The following is an 11,966-nucleotide window of genomic DNA, read 5'->3' on the forward strand; positions in this document are numbered from 1 at the left end:
TTCTAAGCCCATCACCTTTTCCACTATACCATATAATTAACCTTTTGACCTACACAGCCATGACCAGAAAGATGTATAGTTTTCCTGCATTCCTCAAATAAGCCCTCTAGCCAGCTTTGCCCTGTATGGAAGAAGAGCGAGAAGGTAGAACTGGAAATATCAGCGATGGGAAAATCCAGCCAGCTAGCTGCTTTTGCTAAGAACTTAAATCATTGAATCCTTCAGCTAAGGCTCCTTAAAGGCCAAATTTTAGTATTTACCAGATGCTTATTCCTTTATTAATGAAAGGCCACTGGAAAGCAAAATCTCTTTAAAAAAAAAAAAAACCCACAAAACTGTCTCAGGGATATGGGAATCGTCAGGGCCATTCAGTACATAGAACCAAATTAATTCCTAGACAAATGGCTAGCCCTGCATATTATCACCTATGCTGCTCAGATCTTGGCTGGAATATTCAGGGATTCAGCTTTGCCCACTCCACAACTTAAAGGCAACACTGATAAAAAGGAGCACATTCAGAGGAGGGTAGCAAGGAAAGAACAGAAATACCTGGCAACAGTCAATGGTACAGCGATCTGTCCTAGAAAAGTACAGGCTTGAAACATTAAGTACCGTCTTCCCTGATCTGTCCTGCTGAAGAAGGATTAGGCCTGTTCTCTTTGGCCCCAAAAGACAGCATTAGCAATTAGTTTTCCCAATAGAAGAAATACTTTTCACAATCCTCTACTGACAGAGCCAGGATCTGCCCCAAGCCTTCTAACTCCAGACCCTGCATTCTTTCCACTAGCTCAAACTGCTTCCCTACAGAGCTACCACCTTCAGGAAGAAAGATTTCCATTCCAAAGGAGAAAGGTGATTTTATAGTCAGAGCTACCCAAAGACAGACCATGCTGTAGTAAGGGAGGATAGAACACCTAATACAAATCCTGTCAGCAAAGAGGTTCAATCAGAGGTTAATCGCTTGCCAGGAATACTGCAAAAGGAACTTGGGCATTAGATGGGTGGCTGGGTGAAATGAACCTGCCAATCCTCAGAGATGAATTAATCTATTCCTGCTGTATTTTCCTCTAATACTTCATTTGCACATTTACCACGGTTTGCCTTTTATCAGTTACTTATACATACATGTATGAGTCTTCCTTGCTGAACTGTTAGCCCTTGTAGGAAGAAAGTGGTATCTCATCCATCTTTATATCCCTTATTGTGCATTAAAACTATACCTGGGAAATCAAGGACACATTTACATCTCTCCTAGGTTCCAGGCACTGTGGTAGGCATTTTACATATATCAACTTATTCCACATCCTCACAAGAACCCCAGAAAGTACTATTTGTTCCTTTTTTATAGATGAGGATACTGAGACTCAGAAAGGATAAGTAATTGTCAAGGTACTGCTGATGAGTGAAGTAAGCATTCAAACTGAGAAATCTTTTGCCTAAACCATCATGATGCTTTCCTCCTAGAACGAACTCAATAACCATCTGCTGGTTTGAGTCAAACACCTTAAAAACAGGCCAGTATTCTATCCAACTAGGTCTCTTCTTGTTTCTTTTCCTTCTAAATATAACTACCCTCAAAATGACCAATCTAAAGTTGTTTTTGAATATCCTCTCTCACTCTTTTAAAGAAAATGGCACAGCACAAAACAATTCTGGGCAAAAGAACCAAGTTTTCATAAGCCTTTCCTACCCAAAGGAATTCAAGACCCCCAAGGGCTTCCCTTCTCCCAGTTGGCCCTGGTTCCACTTCAGGGCTTTGGACCACTGAAAACAAATCAGGTCCTAGCTTTTGGCCTCAGGGATGTAAGGCTCGCACATATCTTTACAGGTTGTTTTTGAAAACCTCACTCTTTACAAGTAAAACTAACCAGGGACAACATTAAATTTCCCTGAGCAAAATAGTCCAGGCTCAAAGGTCCTCATATTTCACTCAGCTTCCAAACAAAATCTATCTTGATGGGACTCCCAGGTGGCTCAATGGCTGAGCGTCTGCCTTCATTCAGCTCAGGGCGTGATCCCAGGGTACTGGGATGGAGTCCCACATCAGGCTCCCTGCAAGGAGCTTGCTTCTCCCTCTGCCTGTGTCTCTGCCTCTCTCTGGGTGTCTCTCATGAATAAATAAAATCTTAAAAACTAAAAAACAATATCTAAGTTGAATTTCAAATCACAAACCTACTAGCAGGCACTTAAAAATCTTTAATCTCCCTGCCAAATAGGGCAAAAAAGATTCTGTCATTTGAATCAAAGGCACCAGCATGTTTGGACAGCCAACACATGAGGTCTCTCTGACACTCCATCTGTCTGAAGAAATAAACCAAACCCAATCTGGCCAACCATTTCTTCAATCAAGAAACTTAAGCATCACCAAGGGAAATTCTCACTGCTCAGTTCCCAGGGAAGGTTTTGGGTTTTCCATCCCAGGGCCTCTGGAAGAGAAGATCCTGCTGACACATGTACCATTAAGATACTGTACTTATCTTTTTTTTTTTTAAGATTTTATTTATTTATTGGAAAAAGAGAGAGAGACAGAGAATATTAGCAGGGGGAGAAGCAGATTCCCTGCTGAGCAGGGAACCTGATGGGGCTCAATCCCAGGATTCCGGAGCCCCAGTATCCGGGATCATGACCTGAGCCAAAGGCAGCCACTTAACTGACTGAGCCACCCAGGCACCGCAAGATGTTGTAGTTTTCAACCTGATACCCTGAGTCTAGAGAACCAAAAGGCCACATTCACTATAAATGTAATTTATTAACATGTCTTCCCACATGCTAATATATCAAAGTAATTTTATTAAACATGAGAGAGCCACCCTGGCTCCAGCAATGAACAGGATTTAATGAAGATGTATTTCCTGTGAGCACATAGGCTCTCTTCATCCATCATCCATTTTCCACTGAATCTAAATTAACCTGTAAATGAACTGATTCGCATCCATAAATCCAACAGAAATATATCAATGTAGGGTGTTTGAGATATCCAGTCTCATACCCATTTCCCAATCTCATACAGTTTTGTTAAATTAAAATATGATCCTTTCTACAAACTGTTTTCATCTTTATTAAAACAGGAAAAAAGGGAAATCTGAACTCCTTAGGGTAGATATTTCATAACTTGTTATAACACTTTAAGGAGAAAAAAATATTTGATGTTTGATCATCTATCTATCTTAGGGAAAACACTAACAGGGCACTATAGAAAGGTACCAAAAAAGACCTAAGTTTGAGTGATTTTTGTCAGTTCACCTAGACTGATTTCCATCCAATTTTCAGTGAACGGCTCTTCCATTTTGACAATCAAACCAAAGAAATCTGAGCAGCAATAACTTTATCAGAAAAGGTAAGAAGGGATCCCTGGGTGGCGCAGCGGTTTGGCGCCTGTCTTTGGCCCAGGGCGCGATCCTGGAGACCCGGGATCGAATCCCACGTCGGGCTCCCGGTGCATGGAGCCTGCTTCTCCCTCTGCCTGTGTCTCTGCCTCTCTCTCTCTGTGTGTGACTATCATAAATAAATAAAAATTAAAAAAAAAAAAAGAAAAGAAAAGGGATCCCTGGATGGCGCAGCAGTTTAGCGCCTGCCTTTGGCCCAGGGCGTGATCCTGGAGACCCGGGATTGAATCCCACGTCGGGCTCCCGGTGCATGGAGCCTGCTTCTCCCTCTGCCTATGTCTCTGCCCCTCTCTCTCTCTCTCTCTGTGTGTGTGACTATCATAAATAAATAAAAATTAAAAAAAAAAGAAAAGGTAAGAAAAGTATACTTTCTTTTTTTAAGATTTTATTTACTTATTCATGAGAGACACACAGAGAGAGAGGCAGAGACATAAGCAGAGGGAAAAGCAGGCTCCCTATGAGAAGCCTGATGCGGGACTCAATCCTGAGACTCCAGGATCACGATCTGAGCCAAAGGCAGATGCTCAATGGCTGAGCCACCCAGGCGTCCTGAAAAGTATACTTCCACATCCACAATGCATCATCTTTCTTTCTTTCTTTCTTTCTTTCTTTCTTTCTTTCTTTCTTTCTTTCTTTCTTTCTTTCTTTCTTCTTCTTTTTCTTTCTTTCTTTTTCTTTCTTTCTTTCTTTCTTTCTTTCTTTCTTTCTTTCTTTCTTTCTTTCTTTCTTTCTTTCTTTCTTATTTATTTATTTATGATAGTCACACAGAGAGAGAGGCAGAGACACAGGCAGAGGGAGAAGCAGGCTCCCTGTACAGGGAGCCCGACGTGGGATTCGATCCCGGGTCTCCAGGATCGCGCCCTGGGCCAAAGGCAGGTGCTAAACCGCTGCGCCACCCAGGGATCCTTTTTTTTTTTTTTTTGATTTACATACTTTCTCATATATATTCTCTTAGCTAATCCTCACCATAGTAATGTGAGATGAATATTATTTCTACTTTATAGAAAAGGAAAGTGACGGTACTTAAGTCCCTTAAATGGCAGGGGCCATGTCTGGTTTCTCTGTGTTTCCAGCACTGAGCATGAGGCCTGGGACACAGTTTAAGAGCCTGCTACATGCTCAAGAATGGGACATGCTTAAGAATAACTCGAACGCCTGGGTAGCTCAGCAGTTAGGCATCTGCTTTTGGCTCAGGGCGTAATCCTGGGGTCCTGGGATCGAGTCCCACATCGGGCTTCCTGCATGAAGCCTGCTTCTCCCTCTGCCTGTGTTTCTGCCTCCCTGTGTCTCTCATGAATAGATAAATAAAATTTTTAAAAAAAGAATTAATACATGACTAAAGGAAAGGAAAAGGGATTTGGAAAAAATATGCAATCCAAATTTTGCTCCAGGGCCCTAACAAAAACCACCTCCTGGAACACACTTGCACACTGCAAATAATCTACTTGAGCTTCAGAGACCTGTTTTAAAGGACAATTTATCATCTTTACAATGTGTACACAATAAGGGGATGGCGTGGCAGGGCAAGAGGGCAGGGCGTGGTTCTATCTCACTTCTCCCCCCCCCACCCCCCACTTAGCACCACACCTTGCACAAGTAGATGTTAATGAGCTAAGTGATGACAAGGGTAATGATGATGGCTTCACCCATCATGGGAGTACACAGAACACAAGATGCCCATAGCCACCAGAAGAACTGGTCTCTGAGTCAAGTTACATCCTCTCTGGAGCCTCACTTTTTTTCTATGTGCAATGGGAATAACAGAATATACTCAAATGACAGTTTCCATTCATTTAATAAATACTTACCGAACATTAACCATATGTCAGGCACTATGCTAGGGGACACAGTGATGAACATGACCATCACATCCTGCCTCAAGGAGCTTACAGTCTCAGTGGATGCTGTGAGACTCATGAAAAAAAGAAGTTTTACAAATCTCAAAGGACCACACAGTTATGAAGCATTGCTTCTCATCTGTGTTTCTCAGCTTGGTTAATGGCATCACCATCCACCCAGTTGTCCAACTTGGGAATTTTCCTCAACTCCTCCCTCCTTCATCCTACCCACAATTCCCATAAATCACCAAGCTTCTTTTGATTCTTCTTCAGAAAAGTCTGACATGGGATCCCTGGGTGGCTCAGTGGTTTAGCTCCTGCCTTCGGCCCAGGGCGTAATCCTGGAGACCGAGGATCGAGTCCCATGTCAGGCTCCCTGCATGGAGCCTGCTTCTCCCTCTGCCTGTGTCTCTGCCCCCCCCCCTGTCTATCATGAATAAATAAATAAAATCTTGAAAGAAAGAAAGAAAGAAAGAAAGAAAGAAAGAAAGAAAGAAAGAAAGAAAGAAAGAAAGAAAAGTCTGATTGATATGTATTACTTCTCATCTAGTTTTCCATGCTTCTACTAGGCCCTTTGTTCCCACCTGAATAATTACAAGTCTCCTTATAATAATGATAATGGCAAGCATTTATTGATCACTTACCATATGGCAGGCACTGTGCTAAGAGCTCTGCATATATAACACAATTTAATCCAATAAGATTAGATACTAGCACCCCTATTCATGGAGGAGGAATATAAGGTACAGTAACCAGTCCAAGGCATCAGCTAGTAAGTGATAAACCTATGGCTCAAATCATGTCTATGAGATTCTATCCTTTTTTTTTTTAAGATTTTATTTATTTATTCATGAAAGACACAGAGAGAGAGAGAAAGAGAGAGAGAGAGAGAGAGAGAGAGAGAGAGAGGCAGAGACACAGGCAGAGGGAGAAGCAGGCTCCAGTCAGGGAGCCTGATGTGGGACTTGATCCCAGGACTCCAGGATCACGCCCTGGGCTGAAGGCGGCACTAAACCGCTGAGCCACCCAGGGATCCCTATCCTTATGTTTTAATGGATTCCTGCCTCCAGCCCCTTCCTGATTGGTCTGTACTTCCTTTTATGCTGCTACTGGTGTGTTCTTTGGAAATCCACACTGATCTGTCTCTTCTCCTTCAAGACAGCCAGTGGCTCTTCAGCATCTCCAGGTTGAGGTCTGAGGCTACATGCCACTCCACAGCATTATTTCTCTGCTGTCTCACCCCCTCCCGTCCAACTCTCACTGCTCCCCAAACTCCTTGCTGACCCATTTCACACCTCCCTCCTCTGTGAAGCGTCCCTTGCCCTTTCACTCTCAGACAGAAACCTCCTCCTATTGCAGCCTCAGACCAAAGTATGCTTATTTCAGCACTGACTGGTATGTTCCCCTCCCCCCACTCCTACTCCTCCGTTTCCTCCTTCTCTCTCACACACACACATAAACACAAAAACTACAACAAAAACACACCCACTACCAATCCTGAGTTCCTGGAAGGCAGGCACATAGTATTTTCATCTGATTGTTCAGATCCTGCCACAGTAGCATGTCAATAAGTGACTAAGTGAATGGTATGTGGTGGTGTTAATACCTCACAACACTATCCCAATAAGCAGGTAAGACCTATCCCCCGGAGATGCTAAAAAGAAGGGAGGGCAAATATATAGTAGCTCCTCCCAGGCAAACTCAGGAAGATGGACTGCTTTCAGCAAAATTATTACAACTGAGATTGGTCCTCCACAGTCTGCTGGTACCCTCTCTCCAAGCCTCTTGAAAGCAAATCCAATCACCTCTAAAACTGCGAAAAGCTCCAGGCCAACAGACCTCAGAAGAATTGCCCTCTCAGAAGGGAGATGAGGTTAAGTGATAACCTCCTCCTCCACCACACTGCAATGGGCAAAGCATTCCAAAATGCAGACTGGTAAAAACAATGACTCTAATGAACAATAGAGGACCCTGACAGAGGGAGAGTCATCAGAGAAAAAAAGCAGAGGCAGCAAAATCTAACCCTACTTTCTATTTCCAGGGCTATCTATAACTGGAGTCCAGGCCACAAACGGATGACGGCAACTTCCTCATGTCTCCTTGCTCCCACTCTCATCCCACACCTGTCTACTTCCCAAAGAGCAGCCAGATGGTGTTTTTAAAGCTCTATCAATGGGGTGCCTGGGTGGCTCAGTGGCTGAGTGTCTGCCTTTGGCTCAGGTCGTGATCCTGGGGTCCTGGGATCAAGTCCCATGTTGGCTCCTCACAGGAAGCCTGCTTCTCCCTCTGTTGAGTCTTGCATTGAGCTCCCCACAGGGAGCCTGCTTCTCCCTCTACCTATGTCTCTGCCTCTCTCTCTCTGCCTCTCATAAGTAAATAAATAAGATCTTTAAAAAAATAAAAATTAAAAATAAAGCTCTATCAATGATAAGGACACACTCCTAGATAACACCCTCCAACATCTTTCTACCCACTTGAAATAAAATCCAAACTCTACCAAGAAGCCCAAGGTCTACTCCCTACCCTCCTATTTCCTACCACTCTCCCCTTCAATTGCTACATTCCAGACACAGAGGTCTTCTGTTTCTTAAAACAGGCCAACCTCCGGGCCTTTTCCTATGCTGTTTTCCCTTGCATGGAAGGCTCCTCCTCTAGATTTTTACAGAGCTGGTTCCTTCTCAAGGGTCAGTTCAAATTTGACTTTTTTTTTTTTTAAAAGAGGCCTTCCCTGACCAATCTAAGTGGCACCCCTTCGCCCACTCTATCATTCCCTACCAGATCATCTTTTTTTAAGCACCCACCACCACCAGACAATATTTTCTTCATCTATTTTCCTGTTTCTGTCTTTTCTTTCATTAGGGTGGAAGCTATGCTTTGCCCATCCTGTCACTATGCAGCAAGCACTCAAAAAAAAAAAAAAAATGTCCAGAGTATTTGATGACTATTATCAAAGAAGCATCCTCAGGATGAGCTACTTTGCTCTTCTGTTAGAATGAAGAAAATATCTATTTAGCCTCTACTAGGTGCTGGGCACTGTAAATGCAAGATCTTCCTTTTAGAGAGGTAAAATAACCAGCTCAAGGTCACGTGGCTAATGACTAGCAGGAACTTAAATACTTGTTTGTGCAGCTCCTCAACCCCTCTCACCTTTGCCTCCCTCTGTGAGGGGAGGCGCTGTCACTCTATGGTTCACTCTTATATTGCCATAACAACAAAAAGAGCAAATATTTCCAAACTTCCTTACAGTTACTAAAGCACTGTCACATTCACTCTAAGTAAAATACATAGCATTTGCCCAGAAAGCCATACAGCAACAGGAAGTATATTAAGCATGCCTCAAGGTTCACTCTCCCTACCCTTGGGAACTGGGAAGGAGTCGCTGCCAATGGAGGGATGGAGTCCCTATTTCTGGTTCAGAGGGATGGGGAAGCAGTGAGTCACCCGTGAAGGCTTATGCTCCCAGAAACTCTGATAAGACCTAGTCATGAGGCAACAAGCAGTGAATCACAGATCTGGAAGGCACTTGCTGATGGACGGGGAGGGGGGAAAGGCCTCAAAGGGAAAGCAACTTGTTCAAGTTCACTCAGCAAGTAAACAGAGACAGTAAACTGGGGTCTCCTCTCCCCCAGTCCCCTTTTCTCTCAAGAAGGATTCTCAAGGAGAATTCTCAGTCAGGAGGATGGGGAGAGGGCTGGGGCAGCTCCTGGATTCCACAGATGGGTCAGGAGAAGGCAGGGGTAGGACACGGAAGGACACACGAGTTAGGATGGGGGGCAGAAATGAGCCAATAAGAAAAGGACGGCAGTTTCCCGAAGGTGGGTGAGGGCAGGCCTGAGAGAGGGGAAGGCGGAAGGGAACGGACTACGGGGAGGACAGGGGGAAGCAGTGAAACCAGGGTCGGAAGGGGCCTGGCAGAGTGGGGAGGGCACAGGGGAGAAGGCAGGAATGAGTCTGATGGTGGGGGAGTCCGAGGCCCCGGAAGATACTCAAGAAAGCTAGCCGGGGAGGAGTCCAGAAAGGCCTCGAGGGGAGTCTGACCGGGGAGAGTGCCAGGGTCGGGGCAGACCCTGGGGTGTGTCTGACGGAGGTGGAGTCCGGGCCCTGGGGAGCCCGAGCGGAGGCTGAGGAGAGTCTGAGGGGACTGGGCCGACTCACCGCGCTTGTTTTTGGTGCCGTGCTTCTTGGCAGCGGTCAGCTCCTGCTCGATCTTGGTCTCCAGGAATTCCTGTTTTTTACTTAGCATCTCCTCCGTGTCCCGCAGCCGCTGGATGGCATCTTGAGGGGTCGGACCGCCCTTGCCGGCCTTACCCCCTCCTGCCCCGAACAGTTTCCCGAACACCGACATGGTTGCTGCTCGCCGCGCCGGCCTGCGCCGCCCGCTCCGGCTCGGCTCGGCTTGGCTCCAGCGCCCGCTCCGGGTCCCGCCGCTCCCTGCCGCCGCAGGCCTCTCCGCCGCCTCCGCCCCGCAGCTCGGCCCGGCCGCGCCACCTCCCACAGGCCCCCACGCCCGGCCCGGCCGGCGTCAGAGCAACACGCCGCTGACTACAGCTCCCGGAGGGCAACGCGCCGACCGTGCCTCAAATCTAATGGAAGGAAGCGCACTGCACGCCGGGAGACTATAGTCTTCCGGCTTGAGGCGCTCAGTGGCGCGTCTTTTTGGTCTAGCTAGAGTCAAAGGGCGAGGTGGCATTCTGGGAAATGTAGTCTCCGTGGAACCCTTTCTGTAGAGGTAACGGAGGCAGAGAAATAACAGTATTTTTAAAAACATAAATTATCGTTATGCACTTTATGTGATCCACGCACTGTGCAACGTGCTTTACACGCATTATCCCATCTAATTCTCACAAGCCTATGAACCTATAAGCCTATAATACTGTTCCTATTTTGTAGGTGAGTAACCAAGACTCAGGAACTCAGGACTGATTAGTTTTATTGACTAGTCTTTGCATATTTTGTTCCCTCTACCTAGAATGCCTTTCCACTCTTTATTCGCCTATCAGGTTCTTCGAAACGTAGAAGTAGTAGTACCTTGGCACTAGAGTTAGATTGCGAGGGTTCAAAACGCACCTTGATGAATTACTTGGCCAAGTTACTTTCCCTACTCTGTCTGCCTCCCTGTCGGAAACTGTAACTGGAGATGATAATAACAAGACCACCTCCAAGCTTACCCGAGACAGATAAAGTGCTTACTGAGCATGGCCTAGCACTATAGGTGCTCAAAAATTTATTCCTTATTCTTGGTCATCATCATACGCCATAATAATTAAACCAGGAGGAGGCCCAGAAACTTTCAAAAGTAGTAGAAGCATTGAAGAACTTTTGCCCCTGCATTTTGCAGACCCCTGTAGTTGTGGGCCACATTTTATTGTTTTCCCTTATCCTTTGGTGTCAGGGATCACTTCTCCATCCATTAGCACTGAGGCAGCCTCTAGTAGCCAATACTTGGCCCAAAGCCACCATTCTAATTTCCTGCTTCCAATCTTTTATTTGGAAGCCTTGTTACTTGTCACTTAGCCTTGTATGAAAGCAAAGAGTAAACCATTTCTGAGTGAGGGTCTGAAGTACTCTCCAATGATGAAAAATAAAGTTTCTCAAAGTCATTTTTTAGTCCCTCCTGGACCTTCCAAATATGTGAAGTTGCTTGAGAACAGTTTCAAATAAATGAGAGGCATGTTTTTTATCTACAGATGTTGTTCTTATTGTAATCAGCAACAATCCCAGCCTATATATACAGGAAACCATATCCAGAGGATGGGAGAGTTTATTTCATCCAACTTTCCAGGTTGGAAGAAACTTTTTTCAAATGTGACAGACATGCCAGAACTGTCAAGATGTGCAACATAAGTCACACTTGTGATTGTTTTGTAACTGAGGTATTGCAATGTTTTTACCAAAATGAAAAATATAAATAAGGAGGCTTCAATCAAGCCACCTCAAGGGTATAGCAACTCCTCCACATCTAAGCAATCTACCTCCTCCCCTCTTATTTAAGTCATGCTGTAATCAGACATACAAGTAGCAAAGGATTTGCTGGGTTTGAGCCATGACTCAAAGAATATATGAACAGGAGACACTATAGGCCTTACCACCACCAGTCTTATACTGTTCTGGGATAAAATGAGGATGGCAGCAGAATCCTTCATGTCATAATGTTGGGAGCTCAGAAAAACATCTTAGGATATGATAACAGAACATTTAGATTTAATCTTGAGTACCAACCCCAATTAACTGGCGTAGGCTCTTTAGACTGCTGGACTGAGAAGAATTTTGAGGCTGCATCAGGACTTCCTGAAAAATGTGCTGAGATCTATTTGTGATGTCTGTCTGGAGTGTGAGATAGGAAGTAGTGATACAAGGGCAAGGTAGCTGCCATCCTGGCTGAGAACCGAATTGCTGTGGTAGAAATTTATATGGTGGGCTGATTCAACACAGGAAAGACTTGAGTTTCCCTAGACTTCATTTTTCTGTTCTCTGGGGCAAACGTGCAGCCTTTTCAAGCCATGACTGACTAGCATTAAAAATTATGTGAAAATAATGACCTATCATTACATGCAACAACTTGGATGATTTGCAGATACTATGCTGAGTGAAAGAATAAAAAACAAGCCTGTATAATTCCATTTACACAGAGTTCAAAAACAGGCAAAACTAATCTATGGTGATAGGTGTTAGAATAGTGGTTACCAGGGTGCCTTACTGGCTCAGTTGGAAGAACATGTGACTCTTGATCTTGGAGTTGTGA

General features: G+C 44.8%; 1 protein-coding gene across 1 annotated transcript in view; it reads right to left on the reverse strand.

Annotated features, from left to right (window-relative positions):
* Positions 1–9,754, reverse strand: part of CHMP4B (charged multivesicular body protein 4B) — a 54,368-nt gene extending 44,614 nt beyond the window's left edge. Inside the window, exon 1 of the mRNA XM_055307475.1 lies at positions 9,380–9,754. Within this exon, the coding sequence (XP_055163450.1) occupies positions 9,380–9,569 (190 nt within the window). The 5' untranslated portion in view covers positions 9,570–9,754. The remainder of the gene's footprint in view (positions 1–9,379) is intronic.
* Positions 9,755–11,966: the final 2,212 nt, after the last annotated feature.

This window comes from Nyctereutes procyonoides, unplaced genomic scaffold (assembly GCF_905146905.1).
Source record: "Nyctereutes procyonoides isolate TBG_1078 unplaced genomic scaffold, NYPRO_anot_genome, whole genome shotgun sequence".
In the NCBI taxonomy this organism is placed as follows: domain Eukaryota; kingdom Metazoa; phylum Chordata; class Mammalia; order Carnivora; family Canidae; genus Nyctereutes; species Nyctereutes procyonoides.